This window comes from Pogona vitticeps, chromosome 6 (assembly GCF_051106095.1).
Source record: "Pogona vitticeps strain Pit_001003342236 chromosome 6, PviZW2.1, whole genome shotgun sequence".
NCBI classification, from domain to species: Eukaryota; Metazoa; Chordata; class Lepidosauria; order Squamata; family Agamidae; genus Pogona; species Pogona vitticeps.
In genome coordinates this window covers 7152263-7169110 of record NC_135788.1, presented here as the reverse complement: position 1 = coordinate 7169110, position 16848 = coordinate 7152263, and the positions used below count along the sequence as shown (strand labels likewise).

General features: G+C 41.2%; 1 protein-coding gene across 11 annotated transcripts in view; it reads left to right on the top strand.

Moving 5' to 3' along the window:
* Positions 1-11564, top strand: part of PRKAG2 (protein kinase AMP-activated non-catalytic subunit gamma 2) — a 178203-nt gene extending 166639 nt beyond the window's left edge. For 10 of the 11 annotated variants that reach the window (XM_073002856.2, XM_020779761.3, XM_078378501.1 and 7 more), the window contains 5 exons: positions 1408-1573; positions 3953-3990; positions 4649-4795; positions 9529-9622; positions 10809-11564. In XM_073002856.2, the coding sequence (XP_072858957.2) occupies positions 1408-1573; positions 3953-3990; positions 4649-4795; positions 9529-9622; positions 10809-10840 (477 nt within the window). In that variant the 3' untranslated portion in view covers positions 10841-11564. Of the gene's footprint in view, positions 1-1407; positions 1574-3952; positions 3991-4648; positions 4796-7688; positions 7742-9528; positions 9623-10808 lie in introns of all 11 variants that reach the window. The other variant, XR_012088191.2, reaches the window with a different exon arrangement.
* Positions 11565-16848: the final 5284 nt, after the last annotated feature.

Sequence of the window (16848 nt, the reverse complement as noted above, 5' to 3'; positions counted from 1 at the left end):
CATGCTAATGCACTTTTCCCCCTTTTGTGCAAAGGGATAAATGGACTGATTTGTGTGATGTCTTAAAACAGAAACATGGTTTATTGCACTCAAATGAATGAGGACTTCTAAACTGGCTTTAAAACAGAGATTGTTGTTGAATTATGAATTTTTCATTTGTTTACCTGTACAAATGAGGGAAGTGGTGCAGCTCAATTACTGAAATCAATGAGACTTGAGTTCAGCTAACATAGTCTCACTGCAGCCTTGTGCAGACATAGGTCTTCATAATAACGACTTTGGGTGGGGAATGTTGATAGGATTGGAACCAAAATTAGTGCCGCTGAGAAAAACACGAGAGCTACTGGCATATTCAAGAGAGTCGCAAAGTTGGAAGATGTTCAGATTAAACATATATGGAACAGTAAATGTAAAAACAGCAAAGGGAATGTCCAAGTGATGCTCAGCTTGTGGGGATATATGGGGGCTTAAGTACACAGCCCTGGAGAGCAAGTAGACAAGCTCTGGATCATATTAAACAGCTCTCTCAAAATGGCAGCATGTCTGGGACAGGAAGAGGTGCCTTTCAGTCACAATGTCCCACAGTTACAAATGACACTTGTAGTCTGCATTGAATAATAGGATGTGTTATCAAGGTGATCTTGTGTATTTCCTCAGATCAACATATAGAACAACGCATAATCCTATCATATGCAATGTGGGCAAAATATCATGGGACTGTGAATGAGAACTTAGTCTCAGAGTACAGTGGTACCTTGCAAGACGATTACCCCGCAAAACGGTTTTTTCGCTAGACGTTGACTTTTTGCGATCACTATAGCAATTCGCAAAATGGTTTTTCCTATGGGGGATTTCGCTGGACGATCATTTGGTCCATGCTTCGCAAACCATTTTTTCATAAGACGACGATTTTCACAGCTGATCGGCGGCTTCGCAAAATGGCTTCCCTATGGGCGATCTTCTCAAAACGGGTGTTTTCGGGACCGATGCTTCGCAAGACAGCAATTTAAACAGCTGATCGGCACTTTGCAAAATGGCTTCCCTATGGGTGATTTTTGCTGGATGAAGACTATTTCCCCCCATTGGAATGCATTAAGCGGGTTTCAATGCATTCCAATGGGGAAACACTTCGCTAGACAATGTTTTCGCTAAACAGCGATTTCAATGGAACGGATTAACATCGTCTAGAGAGACACCACTAATATTGGATGAGGTTTTTCCAGGTTTGGTTTACACACTAATCTTAAGATTATCAAGCCATTTAAAGATACTTTAAATCTTTGAAAGGCATTCTAAGGAAATAAATTCTTTTTTCCCTGTATATTGTCTTTGCTGTATAGCTTTACATATATAAAATGTGATTGTCAAACAAGTGATTCATTATTATTACGTCTACATTTTTTTTAGGTGTCAGAAATGCCAAAGCCTGCTTTTATGAAGAAAAATCTGGATGAACTTGGAATAGGAACATATGATAATATTGCCTTTATACACCCAGACACTCCTATCATTAAAGCTTTGAATATATTTGTAGATAGAAGGATATCGGCACTACCCGTAGTGGATGAGTCAGGTGTGTATTAAGAAGAAAATATGATATCCCGTGGAAAGAGTTGATTTGTTTTGCTAGTAGTTTCCTTTCTCAGAAACTAAATGCTGTGAGCCCTGCTCAAAAAGAAAAGTTTTTAAGAGGACATTACAGTATTTATTAATGTCTGTGATGAACATCTTGCCTGTATCAATGGCTTATCTTTTGCCTTCAATGATTCTTTAAAACAAAAAGCTGATGCATGTAAATACCTTCACGGCATAACCCTCATCAGAACCTGTGAGGCCCAAAATGAAAAAAAAGTCCTTTGTCTTGTCTTCCAGTTCAGTGGAGACATTCTTAATTTGCATAAGTGTCTCTTCACATTTGCTATTCAGACACCGTAAATTTTCTTTCCATTTTTCCTCCCATTCTCCTTCCATGTTTCTATCTCTCCCTGATAGTGTTCATGCTGAAAATTCTGTTTGTTCCTTAAGTACTTTGTCCTAGTTCACTTATTTCACTGACACTGCATCCTGCACCTTTTTATTCAAATGTAGACACATACGGTGTGACAATTTAGATCTCCGAGTCTCATGTACACACTTCCTTGGAAAGAAGTGCCCTTGAACTCTGGACTGACTTTTGAAAAAGAAATAAGCATGGCATTTGGCTGAAAACCTGTTAATAATATAGAAGTGAGATGTAGGAAACAATCTTGTGTTGAAATCAGTTGTTTCTTGAAGTTCCTTTGCTGAACTCTTCTCCCTGATGTTTACAGCCAATGTTGGTATTCCTTCAGTCTGAAATTCAGTATTTGAATCGTGATCTTTTCTTCTGTTAATCCCTCTCTTTGCTCCCCTTTTCTTCCCAAGAATGTCTCCTTAAACTCCTCCAGAACTAGTTTATTTAGTCTGTTTTTTGAGATTTAAAGAATTTCCCCATCATACCTATTTGTATGTATATACTTAGACTGATGAATTACCTCTCAGATCAAAAAGGGCGCTCAGCTTGATCTGCATTTTAAAACTGTTAAAAAAACTTGCAATATAAGTGAGAGATGCGGGAGACACAGTTTGGTATGACTAGGTTTGCCTTGTCCAGGAATGGACACACTGGCAAAATAGACAACGTTGGGTGAAGGTTCCCTTCCCCAGAGTAGCTTACTTGACTATCCAGATATTCTGCTGAACATAGCAGCACTTCCAAGATGCAGATTTTCCAAGAGGCAGGGTGTGCAACTCCATCGTGAACAGGCTTTATAGCAGCCCTACGTTAGTTTGTCACAGATCTGTAGTATTTTTGCCTTTTCCAGGTACAACCTTCAGCACCATATTGAACCCGTTAATGTTTCCAAATTACAGTTCAGGATTTCAGCAGGATTCTTCTGTTAAGAAAGAGAGAGAAAATAAGTATCATTAGGATACTAATTAGACCCAAACTTTGGGTGATCTCTCACAGTGGTTTTATAGAGATAATAAATACCACAGAGGTCAAACAATATCCCATAAGAACATAAGAAGAGCCCTACTGGATCAGGCCAAGGGCCCATCTAATCTAGTCCAGCTTCCTGTATCTCACGGTGGCCCCACCAGATGCCTCTGGAGGCCCACTAGACAACTAAATGCTAAAAAATCTCGTTGGTCAATGACAGTGGGACTGAGCTTTAGTTCTCTCAGTACTTTCTGAGAGAGTTCAGTTAGATAAGATCAGTGCTCATCGCTTTGTCCCGTACTGTCCCAGTGCCCCAGAAGGAGATTCTGATTGTATCAAATGTTGCTAAGGGGTCCAGCAGAACCAACAGAAATCTCCTATCTAGTTTTCAGCATGTGCCACCCACCGAGTCTGTTTCTGTTCCAAAATTGCAGCTGGCCCCAAGTCAGAAACACTATGTGCAAGAGACCTGTATCTTCAGGCCGAGGTTGCCCATTCACTTGCAACATTAATGGTCATTTTTTCCTCTCTCTCTCTTTTAAAATATACACTTCACAGTCCATGGAGGTATGCATATCAGAAAGGCTTCACCATCCCCAGAAGAATGTACTCTAAATATTTGACCGAACAATGGCCTATAATGACATGTACAGTGCTGTGCCATAAAAGATTAGCCAGTGCTTCACCATTGTTGGGGAGGGAGAAAGGGAAGATGGTGAAAATGCTGTTTGGGAAATTATTAAGCTTTAAGATTGAAACAATTCCATGGACACATATCTCTTACATCTTGGTGGAGTTTTCCACAATCTACCCAATTTCAGTCCATCAGCCAGAATCTGATGTGGCAGTTGCTCTTGGAAAAATAAATCAATAAAGAATTATTCTTTAACTTTCCATTTTTATATACTCAAGCTTAGACCATTTGGAGTATGTATATAATTGTCACTCATTTCCTGATGCATTATAATGGTCTTTCTCTTTTATTTTTAGGAAAAGTTGTAGATATTTATTCCAAATTTGATGTAATAGTAAGTATTAAATTTTTACATAATACTATGTTGCTAATTAAATGTCTGACTGTTGGTGTGTGATGATAATATATCTTGGTTCACCTTCCATAATCACTTACGGCAGAATCCTTTGTTTTTACTGGGCACACAATGATCCATTGTGTGAGGTTGTTACTTGTTGACATTTGTGCTAGAAGGCATTCCCTGTGTGCACATCGAAACCCCATTGTTCCCAACAAGCCAGTCTCCAGGTCCTGCAATTAAATCAATGACAGTTAAAATATAACGCTGGCATATTTCCTTATCAAGCTGTGGAGATTAGAAGCCCATTCTGTGGGCTTGGATGTGTTTCCCTGCCCATGTCCATGAGTACTACTTTTCCCATCCATGTTGAGTTTTGGATATGATGATGACCAATATGTGCACTTTTCTTACCACTGGACCATATCTGGCTAGTGGATCCAGTGAAAAATGATTGGGAAAATGCTGGTGCAAATTGAAAAAGGGAAGGGAACTGTGTGTGAAGGGCTGAAAAGGAGGAAACTGAAAATTGTAGAAGGTATGCAGCCTCAGTACCACTGCATGTCTGTCTGTATTTAGATTGCACTCATAGCTGCGTTGACAGCTTGTATTTGTAAAAACGGGACTTGAGTCTTGTGTTGCCACTCTTTTTCAGAATCTTGCTGCTGAAAAAACATACAATAACTTAGATATCACAGTGACACAAGCCCTCCGACACCGCTCTCAGTATTTTGAAGGTGTGGTGAAATGCAGTAAGCTGGAGACGCTGGAGACCATTGTGGATCGGATAGTTAAAGCTGAGGTGAGATCTCTTGGACTAAAGTACATTTCTGAGTAGCATTGCTAACCAGAATTCGAGCCAGTTGAATTCCAGAGGGGGCCCAGACAGCAGTGGCCTAATATTTCCAAGAGGGAACTTATATCCACCCATAATCTTGCAAAAACCACAGGGAGTTCACTATGCTTTATAGATCGTGTAGCTATATTACAGAGTATCACATTTGTATTCTTGAAGGTGTTCACGGCTGGGATCTGATGGTTGTTGTGGGTTTTTCAGGCTCTTTGTTCGTGTTCTAAAGGTGATTCTTCCTAACATTTTGCCAGTCTCTGTGGCCAGGATCTTCAGAGGACAGGATTCAGAACTCAGTCTGTGATCTGGCTCTGACTTCTGTCCTCTGAAGATGCCGGCCACAGAGACTGGCGAAACGTTAGGAAGAACAACCTTGAGAACACGGCCAAAGAGCCTGAAAAACCCACAACAACCATCAGTATCAGATTTCTTAATTACCATGCTGAATGAAGTGTGTGACTCACACATGAGAATTCTTGTGCTACCTCAATCTTCTGGAGCTGAGCAGTACCATTTGGGCAGGAGCCCCACCAGTCATCTGAGCATGCTTGGTGGTTTCACCCAATTTTACTGCTGTTCTTTCTAAGAACACTTCTCATCTTGCAATCTTTGACTTTCATTTCTATAAAGCTTCTTATTTATTTCTTGTAGTTTTGATTTTTTGATAAGTCAGGAGGATTTCTTATGTCCTTGTTTTGGACGTTTATGGCCCAGGGTTGATATTTTTAAAATGTGCAGGTTGAGGTTTTGCCATCAGATGACTATTGAAATGTTTGCTGTGTTTGGGAGAGGCTCTTTTAACTCACCTTCAAAAAAGCAAAACACTAAACTGTACATATTTTTATGGAATTTTATTATTTGGAAATATTCCTGTAACATGGCTGTTGAATGTTTCAACAGTTTTTCCTAATAATGGAGAGTGACTTTACTCCTAATGGGCAAAAATCATTACTGTGAAAATGAGCCCAGGGAGAGATTGAAAGTTTTTGTTCTGAGCTTTAAAACAAGCAGTTCAGAGTTTCTGAATATCAGGGTAACTGTAATTAAATTATAATTAGTGCGAACAGGATCTGTACCTGTAGTTATTGAAATGACTGGGGGACTTTTTTGGTTACCAAAAGAGAGATAGAATAAACAAGTGATGTGGGGAAATTTCTCACTCTTGGTTCCCCTTGCTTGTTTGGGGAGTGGGGATGAAAGGAGGTTTGAGACAGGATTAGTGAGTCCCTGCAGTCCAATTAGTATTGGGAAAAGCCGGATTTAGACTAGAGATAGTGTTATAATCTAATGCACTTTGGGATGATTGGGTTGGAGTCTAGCCAAATTTGATAAAGGCTCCAGCAGAGAAAACTGTTACAGTAATTTTTGAAAGTATATGGTGGTATTGATTGCACAAAGTCATTTCTTAGCTGTTTTGCAGACAGCAAAGAAATGTGAGAATCAAAAATTTAAAGGGGTTTAATCTACGGCTTACTGAATCTGACAGACAGACATTATATGTAAAAACTATAATTTTTGTCATTTCAACAAGTTAATCAAATATTAGTTTGCAAGATCATGTTGCGGAAACATGATTGCATGTATGCTCTTAGAAAACATTTCAATGAATTTTTATTGCATAAATTCTGTGTGACAGCTAATATCTTTGAAAAAAAGGATAAAAAATATAAAACCTGTTGAACAGATGTTCTCCTTTAATGCAGACCAGTTCCTTCTTGATGAATATACACACTAGGTGCTTCAACTGTAATTTTTGAAATACTGTGTTTTATATGCTTCTGTATTGCAGGATAAAACATGAGATAGTACCAGTACGTGGTAACAGGCATAGTAATCTCATAGGCAAAACTTAAGACCAGATTTGGCCATCTTCTCCTTTTCAATTTATTAGAAAATAGGGTTCAATAATAGTTGTTGTGGGTTTTTCGGGCTCTTTGGCCGTGTTCTGAAGGTTGTTCTTCCTGATGTTCCGCCAGTCTCTGTGGCCGGCATCCTCAGAGGACTACTCCAGTCCTCTGAAGATGCCGGCCACAGAGACATGGCCAAAGAGCCCGAAAAACCCACAACAACCATCGGATACCGGCCGTGAAAGCCTTCGAGAATACAGGTTCAATAATAGCTTGCAAACCAACCTCTTTTCCCTTAAACTGAGATTAGGTAAATGTGATATCTGAAGAGCCTTCCTTTTTGATAATCCCCATTATAAACACATGTTGTACACCTTTACTTAGCAGCCAGCCACTTTGCCCCTCCACACCCAACCAAATCTGAAAAAGTTATATCTAAAACGTTTTGAATTATATTCTTCATTATTAGTTATACTAATAGCCTTAAAATAATCTCCTGATCTGATATAGATCCAGAGTTGTAAAAAGAACAATAATAATTGTTCTTTTCACAACTTACACTCTGATAATTTTTTTAATGACTTCAGTATGTTTTCTGTTTTGTTTTGTTCAGTTCTAACAGAGATGGATTGCTTATAGGAACTAATTTTGTGATGTGTTTTTGGAAAGAGGCTATATAATCTTCTTTCACAGCACATGTAGGTATTAGAATCTCTGAAGGATAAAGAGAGGTTGCATTTGTACCGTTAAAGTACAAACAACTTATTTTTCTTGACAAACAAGTGTTGGTATTGTTGCTTTATTATTCAGTAGCCTTAAAACAGTGAAGCTGTTCAACTTGAGAAAGATGGCCAAATGATTAAATATATGTGGTAATCCATACTTAAGTCATATCCAACATACTGCCCCTGTTTAAAATATCACCAACATAAGAGAAACATATAAAAATAGAATTTCCCCCATTTTCTATTTCTTTCCTGTGTTCCCCATTGTATCAGGTGGGTATGACTGTTCAAAAACAAGAGAAGAGGAGCTCTAAGTTACCTGGCCGGTATGTAGTTCGCCTGTCCTAGATTGTTGAAGTACCGTGACTTGAAACCTTGCTGTGCCTGTCTATTTGACAAAAGCCTCTCTCTTTCTCTTCCTGTATGCCATAAGTACTCCTTTCATTCACATCAGACTATTTCCTAAGTGCTTATGGATTGGAAGAGTTGAGAGAGAGAGAGAGAGAGAGAGAGAGAAATCACAAAATATAAGGATGGCTGAGGCCATCTTTGAAAAGATGATCCAGCAATGTAATTGTTATTTTACACCATCAAGTTGCTTCAGACTTATGGCACCTCTAAGAATCAATGACTTCCTGAAGATGTTATTGTTTACAGCCCTGAAAGAAACTCACTTTCTGGAAAACTGGTTAATGACTTCCAAACAAGTCAGGATATGAGGCCATGGGTTGTTGACTTGCACAGCTTAAGTACAGTATCTGGAAACCATTAACCATAGTTTCCCAGTTTATATGCAGTGGGAAGCTGTAGTTAACTGCAGCTTCTTGACTTGTTTCAGACTTGCACAAAGGAAGAACGGAAACGACTGCATGCGGGTTCAAGAGGCTTGTTCATATTTTTTATTAAACTGAGATTTGATCACCCAAACATGGTTAATCCTTTTTGTTCAAGTTTGGACACTGCTGGACATGAGTGGGAAGAATGTAATGGCCTGCTTGTCGCATAGTTGGGATTGTGCTCCTACATTAAAAACTTGCATAACTGCCTGCACCCTTCTTCAGTCAGCTAGAGGCAGGCATGCTAGCATGCGCGCGCACATACATGCACACACCAATCCCTAGACTGTATGGCTCATCTAGTTGCTTCTTTTCCCCAAAGGCTGGCCGTTTTTGCCACCCAGCAAGCTGCTCTCCAAAGCGGTTGTTCCAAAGGCAGTATTTCATAAATGAAGACAGTCTGTAGTGCCGAGATCCTGTTGGATGAGCACAAGCCATGAGAGACACCTAAAATAGTTCTCTGTACTGCAGAGAATTGTAAAGAATCAACATCAAGATGTAATTGCAATTAGGTCATTCTAATTTTAAATATGCTTTAACTATGAATGAAATGACTAATATTACACTTCACTTCTATAATAAAAATAGACATATTGGCTTGAGTTTGTTCTTTGTTAGTTTATGTTGCAGTGTTTGGGTTACAGACAGCATCTATTTTTAAGAACCACCCACTTGAATGTGCTTATAATGATCAGGAATCATTTCTCTTGAACTTGCATTCTGCTCTGACAAGACAATGAACAGAATGTCATCTGTGTTCTCAAATCCCTCCACATTTACGTATGAACAGATCTTTGATGTTAAATAATACCTTGTTAGCATTTCAACAATTACTCTTTCATACCTTTGAGAAATGAAGTGCAACATGTACCTGTTCTAGCTATAGAACAATTAGGTATTCACACATACGTACAGAACTACAGAAAAAAGTGTATGTGAATGCATAATGTCAGTGAGGGAACAGGAATTGTAACTCTTTTTTCAGTGATGTGTTGGCATAAAACTCAGTGACTAGATCTAAGCTTCTCCTACCATCACTGGAAAACAGAACCAGTTCATTTTTTCCTCTTTCTATGTCACAATAAATTCTGTCTCAATTTGACTTTCCCTAATGAAGTTGGCATTACTGTACTTAACTTGCAGGACTGAACATCTTACTGAATAGTTTAAATTTGTTGCCTCTTAATAAATTGAATGTGGGATTTGTTTTTTGTTTGGTGTTTTTTGCTTATTTGGAATTTCTGTCAAATTTGTGTTCATTTGTTCCCCGTTTGCAGGTCCATCGGTTGGTGGTGGTGAATGAAGCAGGTAGTATTGTCGGTATCATCTCCCTCTCAGACATCCTACAAGCACTAGTGCTCACACCTACAGGTATGGATGCTGCTTATGCTTTCCCGTAGTGGCATATGAAGCATTTTACATTCCTTTAATCTTCACAACTCCTCTTAAAAGGTAGATGAGGCTCATATTGATTTGTGCAAATCCTGTTCAGAGAACTTCATGGCAAAGCAAAGTGATCTCTTGTCATGTTCAAAATCTAAATTGTTGTCAGCTGCATCACTGTGGTGCATTACCCAGTGGGCTAGAATTCAATTGTCACAACTAGAGTAGACCTGCTGAATTAGTGGAGCTTTGCATACGTATTGACTCACCAAATTCCCATTTATTCAATGGGCCTACTTTGGTTGTGACATACTACTGAATTTTAGCAAATGCAGCAGATTTTGGATTTGTTGGTGTAGTCCATTCCAATAATATATACAAGCAGGCCTAATGTGTAAAAGGTCCACTAGTCAAACAGACAAATGCACCAGTGCAGATTTTCATGACTGACAGACTTTTTAAACAGGGGCAGGCCACAGTTTGCTTGATCCCATCTTGATATCCTTGGAAGCCACGTGAACTTGTGCAGTTGCATGGCTTTGGGAATGTATGGCTGTGTTAGGCCCTGCTGTTACTGAATGTAATGACATGAAACGCTGCAATATACAACTCATTAAGCAATAGTATTGGCTGTAAGTAACTGCATCACAGATATGTAAGAAATTCTTGTTCTATTGCGTCGGTATGAGTCTGATGGTCAAAGTGTTGGACCCAGACTTGGAAGACCAAGATTCTGGTCTTACACTGTGGAGTCTTACATTGAGCCACACAACATAGCTTGTGGCCATCTTAGGCTAGTCATTCTCTGTCTGACATGCAACGCATGGTAGTTGTGAGAAAGTAGTGGGAAGAGTTGCATACATCAGCATAAGGAAACACAGGACATAAATGTAATTAATATATCCATGTACAAATCAACTTTATGTAGTAGGAGTGGCTCCTTCTATTGCTCACCATTAGCTTTTCTGCTAGAAAAGAGAGGATTTGCAATCCCGCACAATTTCCTACTCGCATACTATGTAGCAATCACAGTGGGAATTTTGCCAGGTGTGCAACATTTGCTCCAAGTGTTAGTCAAATAGTCCACAAGGAAAGACAAAAGAAAAGTGGGTCACATACGAGTGAATTTCAGTTCCTGTGCAGAAATGCCTTTTTGTTTCTTTGCTTTTCACAGGTGCCATACAAAAGGAAAGTGAAACTGAATGATTCCTGTGAGCATACACGTTTGTAGAACTTGAATCAAGTTACTGGGTCATTTTTGCCTCAAGAACGCTGATGGCAATAGAGAAGAGCAGAATGGGGATGAGAATGTGTGTGTATTGGACTGAGTGATGGGTAGCTAGTCGATTATTTCCCAGTGACTGTCGCACAGAAGCAGCATGACAAAAAGCTTATGTATTCAGTATAGGCTTGCATTTCAAAATGTTTGCCGAAAGACTTCACGTGACGTCCATCTAAAATGCACTGTATTTTGAAAAAAAAATACCATGTTTATGTATTTGACAGAAGTCACTGGTCAGCAACAGATCTCTGACATAAGGCAAGTGTATGGCATATTCATATCATAGTGCCTTATGTCAAAAAGCCAACAATATGTCATCACTGTTGCCCATCACAATAAGAGGAAGTATTGTGCAAAACAAGACACTGTATTTGAATAGTCAAGCCGTTAAACCGAAAACCAAATCAGTTTCAGTTATCATTAGATTTGTCATAAAAGCTGTAATTTGAATATCAATAGATTACTTTTAAAACTTTAATGACAATTTTTGTGTGTTTATAAATGTTGCATTCTGAACAGAGATGGTAAAGCAAGACTGATCGAAAAGCAGCTTTATTTATTTTTATTTCCTGCAATTTTTTACACATCTTTGGTGGATAGCTAAAAACTTCACCATATTCATTAATAAAACATTGATTGTTATACAAATGTTCTTTCATTATTACACGTGTGCACTGTTTTTCTTTGAACTGATGGTACACAACAGGCCCACAATTCAGGGATCTTTATTTGTGTCAGAATGTTGCACAATTTAAAATTATGGACTTGTATGAAATAGAGGTAAAATTAAAAAAACAAATTCAAATGTTAAGATAATTAGATTGTTTGTGATCAGAAGCAGGCTGCTTTGGCAGTGTTATCTTGGCCATTTACTAAATCTTTTTGTATTTTTTTGGGGGGGGGCATAAATTGTTTGCACGAGTGCTGCATTAATTGAATTTCTCCAGTCACAAAAAATCTGTTCTGTTTCCACTTAGCTCCATTTTACTTAATTATTCTTGGCTCTTCCTATTTCACTTCAAAGTCTATTAAGTGTATTCCAGAATGTTCAACTAGAGTAGTGACGGTGAATTTTTTTGAGCACAAGTGCCCAAATTGGGGTGGGGGATCCAGCGGGCAGCAGCAGAACCGGAAATGGCGACAGAAGGGGGAATCCCAGGCACAGAGGTGCCTCGAGACGCCACTCCACATCCGATGCCAGCGCCACTTGTTCCGGATCCTGCCGCCTGTCAGGGCGCCAGCACCACGGCTGCAGCCGCCTTCTCAGGTTTGGCTGCGGGGGGGGGGGGAAGTAGCAATCTGGCAATTTACGGCTCACATGCCCACAGAGAGGGCTTGCACGTGTACCATAGGTTTGCTGTCGCTGAACTAGAGTCTTGCCCTGGTGGGAGATGCTCTAGCATTCATGCATTTTGCAAGGTGTGTTATTTTTGTTCTCTGTAAGTTTAGCTTAACCTCTTCTGCTTTAATATATAGAGCCTGAGATGTGTGCAGAAAACTTTTCCTTGATTTTAGCTATCGTCTAGGGCAGGGGTCTCAAACTCAATTTACCTGGGGGCCGCTTGAGGCAGAGTCTGGGTGAAGCTGGGCCGCATCAGATTTTCCATCAAGCAGAGCAAGTGCCCGAGGAAGCCACCCAGGAGTTTCCTTAGCCCAGCTGGGGCTCCACCAACAGCAGCAGCAGGACGCAGAAGCGGAGAAGGGAGGGAGCGCGAGCAACCGCCTAGCCACGGGCGGGGTGGGGGTAAGGCACGACATAAAATTTTAAAAAACCCTCACAGAATCGCTTTGCCAGAGAAGAAAAGCCCCCATTGGTACCTGCAAAATTAAACACAGCGGGGCAGGGGACCCCACAGTTGTGTGCGCAAGCATGCACACAAACAGAGGCACTGTCTTGGGAGAGAGCCGGAGAATGAGGCAAGGCTTTTTTTTTGACTCTTGACAGCAGAGGACACGTGGGCGCTTCGGGGGGCAGGCAAGGCAGGGGCCACAAACTATCATCCGGTGGGCTGAAAATGGCCCCCAGGCCGCATGTTTGATACCTCTGGTCTAGGGGCTTGATGTTCATGAAGTGGATGGGTTTGGTGCTGTATCGCCTTATGCCATTCATTATTTGCTAGCTCCTCCTGACATCTGTATGGATGGGCAACGTGGGGTTTATGAAATACACAGCTTCTGGATGTAACTGGAACATTTCATATATCCACAAAGTTGTATGAAAAACATATGTTGCATATGAATATGCCAAAAAGCAACATTATCAAGCTGGTGTTTGAGAAAGATTTAATGAAACCCGTGGTGTGAAAAAAATTTCCGTCATCCTAATAGATAATAACAATACCAAGGAGTTTCGTGCCAAGAAAGCATTAGACACTTAACATTCCATTCCATAACCCTCCAAGTGCATTCAACAGGAAAGTTCTGGCATACACCTTCAGTATGGAGACTCAGATTAAATCCTTCTGAAAGGAAATTGCCCATGGAACATTGTAAGACTGAAGGTGAGAGCAAGGTGCCTCTCACGGGAGCGCCATCCCTCCCTCCTTTGGTCAATAAGGACAGTCAGACCTCACCTATTCCCCCGTCTAGGAAGATGAAAGAACCGGAACCAGACCCTGGGAGGATAGAGGCGTTTGAAGGACTTAACCATTGAACAGCCCAGGACTGGTGTGGCGGGAAGGGAACGGAAAGTACAGGAAGTGGTGGAGGTGGGGTTGGTGGATATAAAAGAAGGACTCCCACCAGACTGGGAGTGGATATGGTTGAAGACCCTTGGACTGGAAAGGGAGAAGTTGAGAGTCCCCAAAGAGGAAGCAGATGCGCGAAGGATAAGAGAACTGACCCCCAGACCCTCTTATTGGGGGGAGAGAGAGAAGAGAGTGGTGTAAGAAACTGAGGGTGGAAAAGGATAAGATTGCGAGCGAGAGAATAGGAGAGGATGGAGGATGCGGGAGATGCAGAGGATGGAACCCGGGGGAGACCCTGGCAGACGGGGGATCCCACCCGGGATGGTGACTGGGTGGACTTTCGAGATGAGGACGCCATCCCCTTACTGGAGGGGGAGAAGGAACTATTACTGAACCCTGATACCCCACCTGAGTGGCTATACTTTGGAGCGTTCATGAAGGAAGCCCCTTCAAGTTTGAAGAATGGAAGCCCCCGACGGACCTGTTGTCTGATTGGGAGAAGAGTTGGACATGTTTGTTGATATGGGACTATTGTTAAATAATCCAATAAATGTTACCCTGAGGAAGTCTGCTGATTTATTTGGAGTTGTTGTAGAGCCTAACATCGAACCCTCACAAACACATATTTCTTTCACAAACTATTGTTTATATGATGAAACTTGTCTTTCCTCTCAAATTCCAGAGAAAGGGCTCTTTTTCTTTTCAGAAATTAAACAAGAAGACATGTAGAAGCATGAAAAATTGAAAAGCATCTTCCTCAGTTGCGTATGGTCTTGGGCAGATTAAAACATTTCATCCTTAATTTTCAAAGATGAACATCTCTTATCAGGTTCACTACTTGGGCGGGCAGGAGGGGAGAAAGGAAAGGTGAGTACTGAAGACTGAGTAGTAGCATGTTGAGGGACACACAGGAACTAACTAGCCTGGAAGATACGGAAACGGTGACAGAGGTTAGCCGATCCTGGGCTTGTTGGAATATCCAAAAATTACATCCTTGCTTTCTCACTTCTCTTTTTTAATGCACATTTGTTTGTTTTTATTTTGAATACTTTGGCCATTGACAGCATTTCATCAGGCGCTTCTTTTGATTCAGAACTTTCAGATTGGAATGGTCAATGTTAAATTATTTCAGTGTTCTCTTCAGTATATGCCTTTAACCAATTGCTTCCACAATAAGGTTTTTCTCTGGAATTGCGACCCATTTATTCATCAACATCAAAAGCCACCAGCTGCATTTTTCTTTTTCTGTGTGTCAAAAGCACTATAGTACAATCAATAAATAATTTTCACCCAATAACCGGCAGCATCAAAAGCACTAACATCAGTGTTAGTGTTAGGGCAGCTAACATCAGTTTTTCCATATCTTGAGGGGCGCACAGTACACTGACATAGGTGTTATCTGCTTCTCTGCACTCAAAAAGGACAGTGTCGATCTCAACGCATGCATAAAATATTAAGCATTAGAACTCTTGAGGTGATTCAGATTCAGTCTTTTAAATAAAGCAATACAATCTGCTTCACTATGTGAAACGGGCCTAATCCTGACTGCCAATGCTGTCTAGAGAGAGCAAGACGTGAAGCAACAGAGGTGACGACTGACTGCTTTATGCTATTTTCAACTACCCATCTGCTTGTTTGAGAGCACGAGAAAAAGAAGTGGCATGAGGAAGATGGGGATATGAGCACATTGAGCCCATACCGCACACACACACACACACACACACACACACTGAAGTGCCAGCTTTGGTACACATTGTTTAGTCGTTAAGTCATGTCCTATTCTTTGTGACCCCATCGACCAGAGCACACCAGGCCCTCCTGTCTTCCACGGCCTCCCGGAGTTGGGTCAAATTCATGTTGGTCGCTTCGATGACACCGTCCAACCATCTCGCCCTCTGTCGTCCCTTCTCTTGCCTTCACACTTTCCCAACATCACTCTTTTCCAGGGAGTTTTCTCATGAGATGGCCAAAGTATTGGAGCCTCAGCTTCAGGATCTGTTGGTACACATATAGTTGCCTAATCTGATTTCCAGTGTAAGATGACCCTATGGCCTCCAAAATGTCCTATCATTTATTACTCTATATTGTTCCAATTCGGAAGGGCCTTATAATGACCTTAAAAGAGCTTTCAAGGTAGGCGAGATATTTAAGGAGTGGTTTTACCAGTCCTGCTCACACAATTTCCATGGCTGAGCAGAGAAGAACAGGGGTGACAATTGCTAGATCTTACTCGGGGCTCAGACTTGTTTCTTTTTAAGTCTTGCTCCTTGCAAACGAGATATGCATGTGAGCGCAGCGCCGGGGGCAAGAGGTTCACAAGTAGTTTGCAAGACAGCTCTTGTCAGCTTCTTGCTGGTAATTAGGAGAGTCCTGATGAAGGAAATGACACACACTCTCTCTTCTTCTTCAAGACACGTGTATTTACAAAATGTACAAATGTACAGAGCAGCAGTCCTTCGGCGTGACAACAATATAGAGGCAAAGTAGTGTATAGAGGATAGCAGAACAGAGAACAGACGAAGATACATCATATACACACAGTACACTTATATACACACTTCTGCCCAATCAAGACAGGTGTTGCATCATCTTTAGACACACCTCTTCCAAGTCACTGTGACTCAGCACTTCTGAGTCTACACCCCTGATCATTATGGCAGCTTATTATCACTATTGCCTTGACCTGTTCAGGCCTGTAAAATTCTCAATATTCTAACAGCTCTTTGTAAGGCTTTTCACACGTTTTTTCTGTTCTGACACCGTCCTGATGACTCACACCAAAGTAATGCTTTTCGGTTGGTTTGCCGTCACCACACAGAGGCATGCATCCCTAAATAATGTTTAAAACGCGCTCCGCCTGCAAGCGCACAAAATGCAATGTCCCTTTTGTCACATGGGCCAACCCTGCTTGAAGACTTGCGTCCACTCCTAAAGGTAAACACGGCCACCGAAAACCCCTCGCCACGAGACTCAAGAAAAACGCTTTTGCGCACTTCCGCCCCGCTCCTCGCCCCGCGCAAAACTGTCGAACGCGTTTCCACCAATCACAAGGAAGCAATGCGCGGAACTCCGCCCCCTTCGCCCTTGGATTCAACCAATAACAACCGACAACGGCCAGCCGAAGGCTCTCTGGAACCCTCAAGGGCCGCGGGTTTGCTGAGTTGGTTTGCCCTTTTTTTTTTTTAATGGCACGGAAGCGTCCAACCAGCGCTCGCGCTCTCGTGACGTCGAGGGGAGGGCGGGAC